Raw genomic sequence first — 19,099 nt, 5'->3', positions numbered from 1 at the left:
TGGTAATGCATCCAGATATTAGAAATAGGACTAGAAAAGAACTAGTTAACTGTGATAGAGGAATTTATATCATTGGACCAATTTGCCTCCATAACACCAGAATGACAAAAATTTCAAAATTGGTCATAACCCCCGAGGCCTGGAAATTTATCCTTCAAATGTTAAGATATGTCCAAATAAAAAAGCATCCAATTAAACTGAAAGCTAAGGGAGTTCCTGAACAAAATAAAAGTGAAAACTGGGTGGTGTGGTTTTGAGTATGCACATTCCTTGGGTCACTTGCTAACTGCAAGTGACAGTTGTTAAGGAAAGAAATCTGAGGAAGAATTGTCCAAGGTAGGAAGAGAAAAGGGTAAGCCCATCACATAAATTAGAGAAGTGAGGACCTGGAGGAGAAGCCCCCGTGTTTCTATGGCTCATCTCCCCACCATCTAGAGGACCCTTCCCTCTCTGAGCTTGAGAATTTTTCTTCTGAAATAATCAGCTTCAAATCAGCAAGTAGAAACAAGAAGCATGAATTCTTAGTAGAGATAAAATATACATTAATAATTCTCTAGAAATCACATGAGAAATGTCAAGTAGTTGGTGTGAAAGTTTGAAACAACTATGCTAGATTGTTTTTGTTTTTTTCTTTATTTTTCCATTTTCTTTTTTTTGGGGGGGGTGTTGTGGGGGTTGAGGCAGGGAATCAAACCCAGGTCCTTGCACATGCGGGGCCAGGGATGTACCACTGAGCTATACTCCAAGACCAGTTTCTCTTTTTTATAGACATATGTGGGACGAGTTCCCACACATGGGGTAGGAGGCATATTCTAGAGGATCCTGACTATATTTGGGAGAGATTTGCTTATTTAGTGACTACTCAGACTGTACTTCTATGAATACAGGAGCTACCTATGTCTCTGTCTTTCTTATTCACTATTGTCTGCACTAATACTGTGTGTAGTTTGTGGTAAGTGATCAAATGATATTTTTAATGAAATATTAAATATTATATGTAAAGGACAAATGATAATAGCTAATCTTAAAGTTCTGAGTAAGGTATTTCTAGGCCCACACCATTTTCTTCTTTTTAATTAATGCTAGCCTGAGGGCATGATCACAGAGAACATTTTACTCTGGTGACCATACTATAACTGTGGGCTGTGTGTTTCAATTCAATTTTAAATTTCCTACTGATTCTTTTAAAATTATGAGCCTATTATCATTTGCTCAACTTCTGTAAGTCAGAAAAAAATGCTTAGAGGCTTTATTAGATGGAGTATACATTTTTTTTTCACTCCAGTGCACCAGACAATGAACTAGAAACACAAAGACTATGAATTCTAATTTTTGTACTCTCACTAATTCCTGTGTGACCTTGGGCAAGTCACTTAACTCTAGTTCTCATCTTTGAACCTCTAGAGTTTAATCTTGATGAAGCGGGTCTAAGGACTTGCAAAGAAACTGATTTCTTCCCTCACCCAGGTTGTGTTCTGAAAATGGCATTTTAAGATGCATCCCATTTCTATGGCTTCTAACAAATCATTTCCCCCCTATCTAAACCCTTCCTCTGGCTCATTAAGGGTGAAGGCCCAGTGAGCAGGTTCTTATTCTCTTTTGGCATATTAGCAAAGGCCACTCAATGTTAATTGCCGTCACATGGGATTATGGGTCTTCCCAGCCTGGTTTTTCTGACTTGACTGCCTCAGCTAAGAGACTAAAGGTTGAATAATTCCTTAGAGATAAAGTGCGATTTGAGGGCAGTGTAGAGCAGAGAGAAGAAAATTTGACCTTGCACTTTTTAGGCATTCAGTATATTTAAAGCCCCTTTATAATTTAAAATGAAAATCAGAATTTAATTATAGTTTTTGCTTTACAAACTCTGTCCAAATATTTGCAATTATGACAAAGTAAAGGAAAAAGATGATTTGATATCTAATTTGGTTACAAAACTCCACTAGTGCTATTGTTTTAAACCTACTCAGGTTTAGTGTTTAGAGAGATGTTTCAATCTATAAATGAAGTGTTGTGGCTGGGTTATATCTAAATACTAGAAGCTTAAAACAAAAGCAGGGTCCAACACCACCAAAAAACCCAAACCAAACTAACCAAACAAAAAAACTCGATAAAACTAATCTCTTTAAAGATAGCACAAAGGGGCTGGATGCAGTGGTACATACCTGTAATCCCAGCTACTCAGGAAATTGAGGAAGGAGGATCACAAGTTGAAGGCCGGCCCAGGAACTTAGTGAGAGTCTATATCAAAATAAAAATAATAATTAAAAAGGACTGGGAATGTAGCTCAGTGGTAAAGTGCCCCTGGGTTCAATCCCTAGTACTGCAAAGTAAATAAATAAATAAATAAAACACAAATCATAAATGATACACATTGATATACAGTGATTTCCTTATTCTGGTAGAAGTTTTGATTTTTTTAGTCCTCATTTGGAACTGTATCAACTTTGATTTCAGGGCAAGAAAGTTCTAGGAGCGTTAGATTTGAATACTGTATATATTTGCTTGGTTTTTAATTCAGAAAGTATCATTCCAGAATCTCTTCTTTCTGTTTGTGTGACCATCTTGTTTTCCTTTGCCATAAAACATGGGACCTGACATTTAGAAACTCTTAGAGCCTACAACAAAATGGGAATGGACAACCCTCACCCTGCCTCCTGCCTCTTAGCTCTCTTACAAGTATACCCTGCAGGCAGAGAGGCCAAAAATTTGGGAACCATGGCCATATCCTGTTCTTCAGATAGAATTAATGGGTTAAAGATGATGTTAAAAGTAAAGTCCATGCAAAAAAGAAATAAACTGCCTGTTATTTTTTAATTTATTCTGATTTGTTATACATGATGGCAGAATGCAATTCATTTCATATTTCACAAATAGAACACAATTTTTCAAGACACTGTACACAAAGTATTTTCACGACATACTTCTTATTTTCTTGCTGTACTAAGTATAGAACCCTCTATCACTGAGCCACATCATAGTCCTTTTAATTTTTTTGAAAAAGGGTCTTGCTAAATTGTTGAGGCTACCCTCAAACATGCAATCCTTCTGCCTTCCAAGTCACTGGGATTATAATTGTGCACTATTGTGCACAGGTTGACATACTTATTTTTATTTTTAAATTTTAATTGGAATTTTATTAAATATATGGCTTAATGTGGGACACCTTGACAGACTTTATTTATTTTTAAAAAAATTTTTGGTAGTTGTTAGATGGACAGAATGCCTTTATTTTATTTGTTTCATTTTTATGTGGTGCTAAGGATAAAACCCAGTGCCTCACACATGGTAGGCAAGTGCTCTGCCCCCGAGCCCCAGCCCCAGCCCTTAACATACTTTAAATTGAAGACAAGTAAATGACTTAAGAGATAGTGAAAGCTGATAACTGTATTTTAAGAAAACATAATTATCTTTGTAGAGGTTCAATTTTCCCATATAAAGGGCAGAGATGGTGTTGATTCTATTTAAACATTTGAAAGATCTAAAAAGTTGAACAAAGGTATTCATGTGCTAATAATTCCGAATTCCTAAACAGGAACTACAAAAGTGCACTCATGTTAACACACATCTAAGTGTGGATTTTTACTAGATATAAAACACTTCGCAAGAGAAGTAGCCACATATGGGAGGATTAAACGGAATGTTACCTAGTTGGTATAATTTTTATTACCCCGTTAAGCTGCCTACTGTATTGTCAGAAATAGGGGTGTGTGTGTGTGTGTGTGTGTGTGTGTGTGTGTGTGTGTTTTCATTAGAACTGATATAGCCCTCAGGGCTCTGTTGCCAGTTCCAGGTCCTGAAGCTCTTTGTACACTCCTCTTGGCACCCCGATTCTGCTAGTTTGCTCATACTCTGCCAGCATCCTTCTCCAATGCCCAACACTCAGTAGTAACATGTTTAGTCAATTCTACAGGAACCTACGCCTAAGCTATAAAATATGCTCGTGAAGAACCTTTTCTGTGATTATGAGGACTGAGATAGTAAATTGAATCTCTCATGCCAGGGTGGTGTAATGATAGGAATTGAGGCAACCTGTTTAATCTCAGTTCTTTGATAAATGATAATGTTGATGACTTGCAAAAATCTTCTTTCTCCAAGATAAGAGTAAATAAGCAGGATACTTCTCAGAGAAGTGAAGAAAACCACTTCCAAGAATCCTGCTTATGATGGAATATATATCCTTTGTGAGGAGCAAAACCCTTCCCATTCTCTTCTTTACAGAACGCTCCATTGCCTCTCTCACCACTGGTTCATCTGTTTTCATGGCTGTCTGCCTACCAGTATCCTTCCTTTGCTTTCTGTGGACTCTCCCATGGGTTGAAGACCTACACAGAAAGCTGTTGCACACCCTGTTCCCTCTGCTAGTCCTCCTGTAGAATGCCAAAAGCACAATACCCGGAATAATGTATGTGTGGATTTTGTAGGCAAAGCCAGTGTCTAGACTGCTGTTCTAGGTTGTGATTTGGAACTTGGCATGTTATTCTGATGTCCATGCCAATGCCATCATATAGTAAATCACAAAGAGTTGAAATTGTTAAGTGGTTAGGGATATGAACTCTGTTGCCATTCTGTCTGGGTTTGAATCCTGCCTCTACTATTACTGGCTATGTGAGCTTAGACAACTTAATTAGCTTCACTGTTTTAGGTTCTCATATATCTGCTGTGTGGAGTTGTTGTGAGGAATGAATGTCTCAGTCCTCATAAAGAGCTTAGAAGAGCACTTGACTTGTAGTAAGTGCTCAGTAACTGTTGACTGCTGTTGCTATTGTTAAATGGGCACTGCATCAGTATGGGAAGGATATGCAAGTGATTATAAAGAAAGAAGAGATACTTTATCTTCAAAGGAATTTATAGACTTCAAAGGATAAAAAAAAAGTATACCAGAAAGAAAAAAAAAGAAAAGGAAAAATGAAAATGGTTTGAAATCCCAAGGAGACAAGGTTTAGGGAATAGTCTAGAACTGAGAATTAGAAGATAAAAATTCAGAATATGCCAGTGAAGGCTTAGCAGAGAAAAGTAGGCACTCCCTGAATAACGTGAGAGAGTCCCCCATTGTCACTTCAAGGATATAAGCAGTCTCAAGGTCATTGGAAGGTGTGCTGTCTGTAAAGATCTCAGCCTCTATCCAGAGTAGGAGAGGTACAAAAGACTCCTGCCTATTTTGGGCTTTGCTGAGTCTCACTTCTCCAGGCATTTCCACAGGAACAAATCTGAAGGTCAGTTCCAGCGTACATGTTCATTCTCCAAACAGAAGGATGTGAAGAGGAGTACAAGACCTTCCCAGTGGGTGTGGTGCCTAAGAGCTTTGACAGGGAGATAGCAAATCAAATTTGCATCTTGGCTCTAGGATGCTAATGGGACTTAGATTTAGAATTAGCCTGTATTGATGCAGCTCTAATAGTTCCTGATGGACATTGGGATATCACCCATAGTTTAAGAAGTATTCTCTGAAATTCTGCTGAATAGTTGTCTAATGAGCACTTGCCCAATTCTCTCCAAGCGCTTTTTATAATGACAGAAAAATAGCAAACAGGTGCCTCAAGCACTGCCATTAAATTCTATTTCCTTGGGTTCCTTTGGTTTCATTGCAATTGCATGCATTGTATACCAGGAAAACCTATTTGCTTACATATCCATATATTATACGTCATTCTCGATTTTTTATGTTCATAGCACCTTCCTTCTGCATTATTGTTTATCTGATTTCAAGTGTCTGTGCCCTGATTTCTATATCTCTGTATTTTGCACTGACCCTTTCAGCATTTGTTACAACACAAATTTGATCCATATGTATACATTTTAAGTGGCTATTTTTATTAGATTAGTATATCTAAAAATTATATATCTTCTTTTATCTTAGTTTTGCAAGTATCACTCATGTTTGACAGGTACAGGCACCTGCAGGGGATATTGCATACAACCCTCATGTATCATCATCTAACATTAACTCAAGTAATGCTGGTTTCCATGGGTTTCTTTATTAGAAGCTTGGTTTATTGATTTACATTAATCTTTTGGTGTCAACTAATTAATGAATATGTGATATGTGAGTGTGTCTTCAGAGTTTTCCCCCAAAAGACCTTCATCTTTACCCACCCAAACTAATTGTGTAGACAGAAGTGTGTTTATTGGTTCCTTTCTTATGTTTACCTTAGAATACCCATGATCTACACTTAGCTTCTACATTACAAGAGGGCAGGATCGTGGCTTCTGTGGGCTCCCTAAAACATTTTGGATAAGTGAGAATTCTCAATATTGGATTATCCCCTTACCTATGTTAGATGTCATTGTTAATTCATGATTATATAGATTGCAGGTCTTCGAAATTGAAATATCTATAAACTAGATGATAAACCCAAGTTTAATAAGATTCAGCTAAAAAATCTGTAACCATTCCCCCCATTAGTGCCCCCCCACCCCCGCTGCCTCCATTGTCCATAGGAAAGGAATACAGGAACTTCCTTGGGTCAGAGAATAAGCTCTTTGGTTCGGGTGCAGATTAATTTGCAAGGCAAGAAACGAACACCTTTCAGCCAGGCTCCATGCTCTGGACTCTCTCTCCCCTAGACGTGCCTATAATTCTGTTTTCCAGCTGCTCTCTCCCTGCTTGCTGGAAGGCAGATGATCTCAGCCTGGCACACACAGCAACCTCTCTCCTGCCCTGGCCTGGCTCTTCCTTCCTCCAGGCAGGGCCATGCCACAGATGTGTGCTAATGAGAGCTTCTCTTTGTTTACAGGGTTTGGGATGCTCTGACAGACAATTACATCCCTTCACTCTCAGAAGACTGGAGGGACCCAAACATCGAGGCTCTGAATGGCAACAGCTCTGACACTGAGGTACCTCTTTGGGGCCCTCTATTTAGCAGGGCTTGGGAAGATGTGGAACTCAGAAAAACATCCAGCAACTCAACAATCTTCGGCAGTAATAATAGCTCAAAATCATTACTGGAGGGCTGGGGTTGTAGTGCAGTTGTGGGGTGCTTGCCTAACACATGTGAGGTCCTGGATTTGATCCTCAGCAACACATAAAAACAAATAAATAAACAGACGATATTACTGTATGTATATATGTGACTACATGACCAATATGATTCTATAACATGTACACTCAGAAAAATGAGAAATTATATCCCATTTTGGTATGATATATCAAAGTGCATAAATGCCTTCTACTGTCATCTATAACTAATTAAAACAAATTTAAAAATTAAAATAAATAAATAAATAAATAGAATTTTTTAAAAAGGTATTGTGTTCACCCACAACTAAAATTTTCATTTGAAAAAATCATTTCTGAGAAAGTAGTGTCATCAGATTCAATGGGTCTGACTAGGTGTGGAGAGGGATAAAAAAATAAGATAAGGGGACATCCAGTGTAACCGAGGTGATTAAATGGTTATATATGAAAAGTGTAAGTGCAGGTAACATCTATTTGTTTATTTATTTAGAGGGCTGGGGATTGAACACAGAGCCTCATACATACTATACAAGAGTTCTAGCACTGTGCTACTTCCCCAACCCAGGATTCATTATGAAACTCAACCAAGGGGACAATTGTGTGTCGGGACCAGAGTCATACTCCATGGTTCCTGATGCCAAGCAACTAAGTAGCCTAAGGGCTTTGAATAAATAGAGGACTCTCACTCTGAGTTGATTTGCATGGGTTATGGGGAGTGACCTTTCAGAAGATCCAATTGCCCCTCCTGGCTACATCTATATATAAGATGAATGGTTTTAGTAACCAGAATATTTTGGACTGACTGACTTACGAAAAACAGTTATTTATTCCCCACATTTCTGGACACTGGAAGTCCAAGACGAAGACACTGGCAGATTCAGAGTCTGGTGAGGGCCATATTCTTGGTTCATAGATGGCATCTTCTTGCTATGTCTTCGCATGGGAGAAAAGACAAAGGAGCCACACTAAGCCTATTTTATAAGGGCACTAACCCCATTCATGAGGTTCTATTCTCATGACCTAATCACTTCCCAAAGGCCCTACCATCATCATTTTTTATTTTGCAATGAGGTCTCACCTAATCTACATCAATTTGGAGGTTAGGATTTTGACTTAAGTTTTTTTTTTTTTTTTTTTTAATTCAGCCCATCACAAAAGATAAAAGAATTTAATGGCTCAATCCATGTTAAAAGCCAATTAGAAAAAAAAAAAGCCAATTTCCACCTTGCCTGGTTTTCTAGTTTCAGTTGTGAAGGAAATTTGTCAGGAAGTTCTGGCATAGCCGAGTGGACTCAGCAAATCATAAAGGGAGATTGGATCTAATCTTCCTAGGTATTCCAGAACTGAATCCAAGTAAAAGAGCAGGAAGCAGATTCCCCTTACTAGGCAATATATGTGCAAATTATTGCTCAAAATAGCATAGCAAAGAGATCAGGTTTTGGCTGACTTGTTGAAAAGGTGCCTGTATATCATTTTAAAGTCTTCTTTAAGTACTCAGAACCTCAAGGATTCATTGACTGGGGCAGGTAAGATGGTGACTTTGCTAAAAGCCTATTCCACACAAGCACAGGAGGCCACATCATAGGTTCTGTTTTGAATTCTTGCCTGCTCATTTTCTCTTGCAATGCCTATATGGGTAGTGCTGAGTTCTTACCCAGAATGCAAAGGAAAAGAAGGCAATAGTGGAATAAATCTAGTTATTGAAATTAAATCAGTTCTTTCAGGGTGCAAAAGGCAGATTTTGTTTTGTTATCTCTTTGGCCACCTTTCCAATTCCTTTTGCAGATTAAGCCAAAAGATGTATAAGATAGTCTGTCCTTCTGAAGGACTCTAATTTATCCTCATTTGCAGATTTCCCTCAAGAGAGCTAATATTTCAGGATGAATTGAGCGACCCTGGGAAGGATGATCTTGAGCTCTGCTTTGTGGAGTTCTTCTATCCAGCCCCTGGGAAAAAAGTCAGGGTAGCAAAAGAGGGTGGAGGAAGGGTGTTTTATTTCATCCTCCTTTATTATCTAGATTAATTACAGTAGAAGCTCTTTAACTGACCTCAGTTTAAATGACTCACTAGGTTAACTGGTGCTCTGAATTCCTTCTGCAAAATGTACCAATCAAACATGCCAGCGCACACAGCTGGGAGGCTTCTCTGGAGCGAGCCCTCAAACCTTCCACTTGGTACATTTGGCAAGAATGAGCTGTATGCACCCCAGCCTGTTCATAGCTTGTCTTTGTGACTACAAGGAAGTAATTTAGTTAAATATTATAATATTGTTGAATTGAAACTACAAGATCAGTCATTTTTGCTTTGTTAAAACTCAGAGGGTGAGAGATGTACATATTTTAAGAATCAAAGGATACTTTTTAAATGACGCAAGTATGAGCCCCTTGCCTTGTCACTCCTTACTCTGTAGTGGTGATCAATTTCATTTCTTTTAGCTGCTTTTTGTTTGTTTGTTTTCTTTTTCTTTTTTGCACAGAGATTCAATTTTTCTCCCCCTCCTTTTCCTTTCTCTCTCCATCTTTCCTTTCTTTTTCCTGTCAGTACTGGAGATTGATCTCAGGGGTACCCTACTATTAAAATATAAATGCTATGTAAATTATAGTGTACAGTATTGTTTAGGGGATAATGACAAGAAAAAATATCTGTACATGTTTAATCTAGATGCAATTTTTTAAAAACTTTTTTTTGGATCTGTGTTTGGTTAAATTTTGAAACAGAAAGTCATGGGAAAATCTGGGCAGTTGTATTTTACAGGTCCTAGAAACATAAGGCAGGGCATGCCACATGAGGTCACCTAGGGAAGCACCCACATCAGTCCAGAGGGAGAAAAGGCCAAGGGGGCGCCACCACCTTTAGGAGAGTTTTCTTGGGAAGGTGTGAAAAGATTAGGATTGGATAGTTTGAATAATTTTAGTGGATGTTATACTATAGGGGCGGCCCTGAGTCACCTGGTACCTGGTCTGGGATGACTATTGGTGGAAGAATTTTGCTTCTTGGGATGTACTGGCAGATAAAGGAGGTATGGGTCTACATTGGCTAGTTTGCATATTGAAGGCACAATCTCAGTGGAGTCCTTTGCAATCTCTAAGAATTGAATAGCCTCTGGAGGGACAATTTCTCCCCACCAGAAATGTTTCTAAAATGTTAAAGCACAATATGCAGAAAATACAAACATAAACAATAACAATACAGTGATTTTAAAATCACATTCTATCCATTCAGTATTTTCCTGGAAAATGTCCCTGCCTTGTGCCCTCTATATTCCTGCTACAAAGTGGTATGGTTGCCCACTAGGTCAGTTGCACAGCTATTGCCCTGGAAATTTCCATCACCATCATTCTGGAGATTCTTCTTGCTCTTCTCTCTTGTCCTTCAGTGGCCACAGTTCTACCTTCCCGTATAGTCCCTATTTTGATGGAGGGGAGGGGAAACTATATTCTTTTTTTTTTTTCAGTTGTAGATGGACACAATATTTTTATTTATCTATCTTTATGTGGCTCTGAGGATCGAACCCAGGGCCTCACACGGGCTAGGCGAGTGCTCTACCACTGAGCCACAACACCAGCCCGAGAAACTATATTCTTAAGGAAGGAATGAAAAGAAATGTTTTAGAATATACAAAAACCTCTTTATTTACCTGACCTGTTATATTCTGGGTTGCAAAACAATTTACCCAAAATTCTGAAGGCATTGTTCCAGCTTTCAGTTGCTGATGAAAAGCCCCAAATCCACTTCTATTTCTAGTCTTTCTAGAAGCTTCTAGTGTTTTCATTTTTTTTTTTTTTTTTTGTTCTGGGTTTTGAACTCAGAGGCACTCAACCACTGAGCCACATCCCCAGCCCTATTTTGGATTTTATTTAGAGACAGAGTCTCACTGAGTTGCTTAGTACCTTTCTATTGCTGAGGCTGGCTTTGAACCCATGATTCTTCTCTCTCAGCCTCCCAAGCCGCTGGGATTACAGGCATGCGCCACTGTGCCTGGCTTTCTTATTTGAAATTTTACAATAATGTGCCATAGAGTGAGGATTTTTTTTTTTCATTATGCATTGTATTATGTTCAATGTGGAAGCTCATGACTTTTAAATTCTGGCATGTTTCCTTGTGTTATTTTTCTGAAGGTTAATTATTTCTATCATGTGCCTCTATTTAAATGAGTTCTCCTTTATCATGTTAATGTAATGAATTACACAAATTAATTTTTGAATATTGAATCAACCTCACATTCTTGAGATAAGCCCAACTTGGACATGATGTAATGTCTTTTTATTTTTTAATTTTCTTTTTTTTTCTGTGCCTTTGTTGAAGGATAATTGGTATAAAAATGCTGCACATATTAAAGTATATATTTTCCTAAGTTTAATATATGTGCACATCTGTGATACCATCTCTACAATCAAGATATTGAACATATTCACCATCCTTCCCTCTCACCCTCAATTTTCAGGCTTACCTGCTTTCTGTTGCTAAAGAGTGGCAGAATTTTCTAGAATTGTGTATACCTGGAAGCATGCAGTATGTATTTTAGGGGGGCTTACCTTTTAAACTCAATGTGATTAGTTAATTAATTAATTAACTAATTAATTAATTAATTTCACAGTGCTGGGGATTAAACCCAGGGCCTTGCTCATGCTAGACAATCACTCTACCACTGGGCTACATCCTCAGCCCAATATAATTACTTAGATATTCATTTATGTAATGGCATGTATCAAGAGTTCACTCTTTTTTATTGCTATGTATTATTCTTTTGTATGGATATACCACAATTTGCTTCTTCAGTCAACCATAGAGAAACACTGGATTGTTTCTAGTTTTTGAATAGCAAATAAAGCTGCTGTGAACATTCTCATCTAAGTCATTGTTAGGAAATATGCTTTCATTTCTCTTGAGTAGAACCCTAAGGATGAGAGACTGAGTCATGTGATCCATCTATCTTTCACTTTTTAAACTGTTTTCTAGTTTGTTTGAGAGCTCCAGTTATTCCACATTTTAACCAACATTTGCTATGGAAATTTTTAAAAATTTAAACATTCTAGTGAATGTATAGTTTATATATATATATATATATATATATATATATATATATATATATAGAGAGAGAGAGAGAGAGAGAGAGAGAGAGTAGTGTACTGCATTTGCATAGCAAGCTCAAGACCATGGATTCAATTCCTAGTGTGCATACACATTCGTGCTGCACACACACACCCCAATAAAAACAAGCAAACAAGCAAGGGTTGTGTGCTGGCCATCGTGGTGTCCACCTGCAATTCTAGAAACTCAGGAGGCTGAGGCAGGGGGATCAAAAATTGGGCAACTTAGGAGACCTTTTCTTAAAATAAAAAGGTGTACAGATGTAGCTCACTGGTAGAGTACCCTGGGTTTCTTTTCCAGAAAAACTTACTGGAAATTTGACTGTGGTCATGTTGAATCTAGAGATTAATTTATATGTGTAGATCAATTAATTAAGTTAATATTTTGAATGACATTAATTAATTTTCAAATGTTAATGTTCATTTTTGAGATAAATCAAAATGAACTTAGTTATGATATTTTATCTTTCTTACATAAAGTGGAATTTGATCTGTTAATATTTTACTAAGGGTTTTTACATCTATGTTCTTTTTTATAAATTTCTTTTGTTCTAATGTCATAAAATGAGTTGGAAAGGATTTTCTCTGTTATCTGAAAGAGTTTGTGTTAGATTGGTATTATTTCTTCCTTTAACTTTGGATAGATTATACCCAGTGAAACCATTTGGGCCTGTGTTTTCTGTAACAAGGTTTTTGATTACAAATTTAATTTCTTTAGTAGGTATAGATTAGATTCAGATTTTATGTTTTTTCCTTAAGCCAATTTTTTTTTAAAAAAAATTTGTAGTGTAGATGGACAGAATGCTTTTTTTTATTTGTTCATTTTTATGTGGTGCTGAGGATTGAACCCAGTGCTTCATACATGCTAGGCAAACACTCTGACACTGAGCTACAGCCCCAGCCCAAGCCAATCTTGATAAGTTAGTTTTCCAAGGAATTCATCTATTTAATCTTAGTCATTGAAGGTATTGGCCATAAAATTGTTTATAATTTTTATGCATGTGAGAGCATTAGTGATATTCCCTTTTTTATTCATGATATTATTAATTCATATCTTCTCTCCCCACCTCACTTCTGCTTTCCTTCCTTCTCTCTTGTCAGAATTATGGGAACTATTTTTGGTTTCTTTGATTTTTTTTCTATTATTTGTTCATTTTCTAGTTTGTCAATTTCTTCCCTTAATTATTTCCTTCCTTTTACTTAGTAGGGGCTTATTTTTCCTTCATTAAAAAAAATTGTTTTAGCTTCTTAAGGTGGATGCTTTGATCATATGAAGCATTTGTTTTAAATAACAAACATATTAAAGCTATAAAATTTCCTCTTAGCACTGTTTTGGCTGAATTGTGAAGGGGCATTTTTTCATCATCATTCAAGTAGCAAAATTTCTAATTTTCTCTTATGATGTCTTCTTTGACACACTTAGAAGTATGTTGCTCAATTTCAAAGTGGGGACTTTTTACAGCTGCCATCTGTTTTATTGCTGATTTTAAATTTAATTTTGTCAGGGAATATATTCTGTATGATTTAAGTCTTTAAAATACATTCATACTGATTTATGGTTTCACATATTGTGCATCTTAGTATATTATTTATTATATGCCATTGAAAATATTATGCAGCTGTTGGTTACAATGTTCTGTAAATGTCACCGAGGTTAAGTTGGTTGATAGTATTATTGAATTCTTCTTTATCCCAACTAGATTTTTTTTTATCAGTTTTTTTCAATCAATACCCAAGAGAGGAATATTAAAATCTCTAATGATTATTATAGATTTTTCTCTATTTCTTCTGTCCTCTTATTTTTTGTTGTATATATTTTGAAGCTCTGTTATTGGGTACATACACTGTTACAATTGTTATGGCTCCATCATGAATTGATTATTTTGTCATTAGGAAATGTCTCTTCTTTATCTCTGCTAATACTCCTCTTAAAATATACTTTTTCTGATATGAATTTAGTGACCCCAGCTTTCCAATTTTTATATTTAAAGAGTGGCTTTTGCAGAAACACATAGTTTGGTTTTGCTGTTATATGTAGTCTGACAATATATGCATTTTTGGGGTGGATTAGTTCATTTGCATAGTGTTTAGTTCCTTAACATTTAATATAATATTGGTTTTAATTTGTGTTAAGGTGTACATTCTTGTACTTTTACTTGTTTTATCTGCTTTTTGTTGTTGTTCCTCTGATCCACCTTCTCTCCTTTATTTTGGGTTAATCTAATATTCTTTGGCATTCCATTTTGTGTTTTATATAGATTTTTGACCTGTACCTCTTTGTATTTTTTTAGTGGTTTCTCTGGAGATTACATTATACATTATTAAGTTACCATAGTATTTTTAGTTAGTCCTCTTCACATAAAATATAAAGCTTGCAACAGAGTAAGTCTGTTCCCTCCATCTTTTATGTTGTTATCATATATTTTATTTTCAACTTGTGTTACAACCTGCAGAACACAAAGTTATTTTAGCTTCAGACAGGTGTCTTTTAAATAAATTGAGAAAAGGAAAAGAAATTTTTAAATTTGTCCCTATATTTACCATTTTTGATGTTCTTTAATTCCTTTCTGTAGATCCAATTTCCATCATTTTGGCCCCCAAAAAACCTTTTACAGGCTATTTTGTAGTGTAGGACCACAGGTGACAGATTCTTTCAGCTTTCATTTATTCCATGTTGTTCCCTTCTTTCAAGAACTACACAGGCTTGTACTGCCTGTATCCAGTGCCTGGAAACAATTGACTCATAGATTTTTGTCCAGATGCATAGTTGTTACTTGGAAATGGCTTAAAGAGGCCATCTCGGGTCTAGGGCTACAGCTCAGTGGTAGAGCACATCTGAATAGGCACAAGCCCTGGTTTTAATCCCCAACATTGAATGGGGGGGAAAAAAGGAGCTCATCTCTTCTGGTTTTCTGGAATTCTTTTATTCAATTTTGGGCTTTTTGAACTGATCTTCTGAAAATTTCCCCTCCCATTTTCTATCTACTTATTTTATTTCACTCAATGAGGGGACTTCTCAACAATATTTAAAAATGCAAATATTGTGATCATACTTCTAATTTATACTACCTTCTTCTGTTTTTTTTTTTTTAATGAATTCTTATAAACAGCTCATGTTCAAGGACACAGTGCTGTCCATTGTCCTTGAGGGCAATCGTGATAGTTTTTAAGCAGAAGTTTTGTCTGCCCTCAATATTGCTCTTGATTTCCCCTTTCCACATATTTGCTTTAGTAGCTGACTTTCATCTTGCGATTTGTTCTCATGTGTCTGGCAATCCTTGGGCATCATTTTGTATTTAAAAGTGAGGCACTAGGGCTGGGGATGTAGCACAATGGTAGAGCCCATGAGGCTCTGGGTTCAATTCAAAGAAGAAGGAGAAGTAGAGGAAGAAAGGGGGAGGAGGAGAAGGAGAAGGAGAGAAACGAGGTCCTAGAAGGCTGAGCTCTTTCTGGGGGATTAGGTCTTGTTTCTGCTGGACCACACTGTCCTAGAGTGATCCTTAAGGACTTGGTTGTTGTACTTGGAGGGCTTGAAGGCTGGCATATATCTGTACTCCTGCAGCATCCCCAGAGAGTGTTCTCCAGTGTCTTGAGAATAGGCCTGGTTGCCAGCATCCTGGGAGCCTTCTAGGGAAAAGAGGCTGTAGATTGTCATTTAGCCCTTCTGATTTTGATAAGAACCCTCCTCCTACTTTCCAGTTGCCTGGCATCTTGAGTCTCACAAGTTCATCCTGCCCAGAGTGAAGTCTTTTCACATAAGTTGGGAGAAAAGACCTGTGGTCCAACCGTTCCTGATGAAGATTCCCAACAAATCCTCCTTTTTTTAGCCCTGCCTCCCTAGGCCACCTTAGGCCTCAAATCCCCAAGACTTTTAACATCTACTCCCCAACCCCCAATTCCTGCCCACAGGTTGAGCCCAGAAGCTCTCTGCATCCCTATCCCTTTTTATATTGTATTTTGAGACAGGGTCTCCCTAAATTGCTCACACTAGCCTCAAATTTATGCTCCTCCTGCTTCAGCCTCCTGAATTGCTGGGATTACAGGTATGTGCCACCCTGTTTGGCCCTTTCAACATCTTTAGTGCAATCCAATGGCCTTCGAAGCTTCCTCCCACAGGGCATGACTCTCTATCTGCTGGGCCAAGGCTGGTCGGTAGCATCTTTTTTTCTCCAGTTCATGTTGTCCCTGAGGGATAGACTTTCTTGATACCTCTATTCTCACCTTAGTAGGATTTAAGGAGGAAGAGGAGAAAACTATGGTTCAATCTTCCATGTATCCTCTTTCTACTACAAAGAAAATGGGAAATCATTTTTAAAGTTAAATTATACCTGAGCTCAGTGGTGCATACCTGTAATCCTAGCAGCTCAGGAGGCTGAGGCAGGAGGATCATAAGTTCAAAGCCACCCTCAGCAACTTAGTGAGGCCCTAAGAAATGTATCAAGACCTTATCTCAAAAAAAAAAAATATATATATATATATATATAAAAGGATTGGGGATGTTGCTCAGTGGTTAAGCACCCTGGGTTCAATCCCCAGGACCTCCCCGCCCCCCCAAAAAAAGTTGTAATAGTTATAATGTAGATGCTGTAAGAAATATTATGTAGAACTCTGCTCAGCGGTCCATCAGAGAAGCTTGGCTTTATATGGGATATTGGTAAATAAATAAATGTGCATTTATATTTTAGGTCCAAATAATATGCTCGAGCTCTATCTGTATTATTAATATTATTATTTAATGGTTACTCACTTTGGATTGGTTCTATGAATAAATTTATTCTGTTCCTGACTGTGATATTAAAATCTTTCTCTTTTTGCAGCGGGGATACCAAGGATTGAACTCAGGGGCACTCGACCACTAAGTCACATTCCCAGCTCTATTTTGTATTTTATTTAGAGACAGGGTCTCACTGAGTTAATTGCTTAGCTCCTTGCCGTTCCTGATGCTGGCTTTGAGCTGGCGATCATTCTGCCCTGCCTCCCAAGCTTCTGGGATTACAGGTGTGCGCCATCGCACCGGGTTTAAAAGTCTCCTCTGGTCCTTATAACTTTCAATATCAGGCAGTACTTGTCTAGGGCAAGAGAAAAAGGAAGTTCAGGACAGGAAGTTACATCTTTCTGTTCTCAAGAAGCTAAGTTATTTGTGGAGGTGGGACTGAGTCTAGGCGATCACAGCACTACTCTTCAGTCCTCTCTTTGTCGTTTGTTCTTTAAGTCTTTCAATAAATATTTGTTGGCCACATGCTCTGGAGCATCTTACTGTGGGAATACAGAGCCTTTGACTTAACCCACACAGATGTTTCCTGGTTGTTCACAAGCATAAAAGGGACACAGTTGCCCTTTCCTTGGGTTGGGTACATATTGATGAGTTTCTTTTCTTTTTTTCTACTTTTTGTCTGGAGGTTTAAAAAAAAAAAAAAAGGATTGCTGTTCTCTCAATTTTGTTCAGGGAGGCAACCAACCATGTGAATCAACGGTGGGAAGGAAAAGAAGTAGAAATTCCCTTTTCTGTGAATGGAATCATCTGGAATGCTCTAACAAAAGACATTGATTAACAACAGTCATAATCAGACAAGAGGACTTCACAGAATTTTAACCTTCACTCAAACTATCATGCAGCAAGATTTAGCACTGTCAGAGTCTGCAATCATTAGCAAGCTTTCAGCTACTGGGTGACAGCTCTGAGGCACATTTACCCAAAGCAGGAGGAAGAAACAGCATGCTGAAAGGGGCAGTCAGACTCCTTTCTGGATCCAGGTCTTCTCAATTCTGGGAGGAAGGAATTTGGAAGGATGATTTTTGTTAGTAAAGCCTAATTCTCTAAACAAGTATCAGGTTCAGCCTGCATGTAGGTTTCTCATTGCTGCACAAGTGGCCAAGGAAACTCTGTGGCTCTGTCATATACTAGGAAGAGCAGAAGTGCTGTGGTTTTTTTCCAAAAGCCTTCCTCTCCCTTGGCCTGTCCTCCTTCAGCTTTCCACTGTCTGTACAAGATACTGTCATGGTAAGGGAAGGAAGGGCAGGCGTCCGTAAACAGCCCACGGAAAGGGAACAGGACTTGTAGAGAAGTGACAGAAGTTATTGGAGCAGAACAGAGACTAGTAGGATTGAGAGAAAATACTGAAAGCAGTGAGGGTGAATGAGAGGGTCAGAACCAAACACCAGAGGAAGACAAGCAAAGGCCAGAGGAAGGTGGACATGGTGAAACCCAGGGAGGGGCTAAGAAACAGGCAGGTGGAAGAGAGGAGCCAGGGCTTTCCTGGGGGTCCTTAGTGTATATGCTTCCTTTCAGTTGATGGATTGATTGATTATACTGGGGACATGATTCAACCAAGAGGTGCTTTACCATTGAGCTACATGCTCAGTCCTGGTTTTTTGTTTTGTTTTAATTTGAGGCAGGGTTCTGCTAAGTTACCAAGGGTCCTGCTAAATTGCTCAGGCTGGCTTCTAACTTAGGTTCTCCTGCATTAGCCTCCTGAATTGCTGTGATTACAAGTGTGCACCTGATTTCTTTTTTGTGTGGATGGGGTGGGTTCCAGGGGCACTCAACCACTGAGTGACAGCCCCAGCCCTATTTTGTGTTTTATTTAGAGACAGAGTCTCACTGAGTTGCTTAGCACCTCACTATTGCTGAGGCTGGCTTTCAACTCATGATCCTCCTGCCTTAGCCTCCCAAGCTGCTGGGCTAACTCCTTTTAATTCATTTTTTAGTGAGAGATGTCTGAGAGCTGAGGAAAATAAATGGTGGGTTTGGCTCTTACAATAGTAGGAACTCAGAGTAGCTTTCATGATTTCTTTACCTTATTCTGATAATTCAGACCTGTAAGCATTGTCTTGAGAGGTGGATGGGGGAGAAAGCTCTAGGACTCTGTCAGCCAGGCCACACCCCAAGGTCATTAGTATTCTCCCAAAAACTTCCTTCCTGGGGTGGGGGTGGGGGGGAGCTGGGGTTGTGGTTCAGTGGTAGAGCACTTGCCTAGCATCAGCACCACATAAAAATAAAATAAAAGTATTGTGTCCAACTAAAATATATATATATATATATATATTTAAAATT

At 38.1% G+C, this 19,099-nt stretch overlaps 1 protein-coding gene across 1 annotated transcript in view; it reads left to right on the top strand.

Annotated features, from left to right (window-relative positions):
* Nucleotides 1-19,099, top strand: part of Fez1 (fasciculation and elongation protein zeta 1) — a 43,716-nt gene that overhangs the window by 7,394 nt on the left and 17,223 nt on the right. Inside the window, exon 3 of the mRNA XM_026404574.2 lies at nucleotides 6,735-6,834. Coding sequence (XP_026260359.1) covers nucleotides 6,735-6,834 — 100 coding nt within the window. The remainder of the gene's footprint in view (nucleotides 1-6,734; nucleotides 6,835-19,099) is intronic.

This window comes from Urocitellus parryii, chromosome 4, assembly GCF_045843805.1.
Source record: "Urocitellus parryii isolate mUroPar1 chromosome 4, mUroPar1.hap1, whole genome shotgun sequence".
NCBI lineage: Eukaryota > Metazoa > Chordata > Mammalia > Rodentia > Sciuridae > Urocitellus > Urocitellus parryii.
Note: the sequence above shows the minus strand (reverse complement) of the source record. Positions and strands in the feature narration are given on the sequence as shown.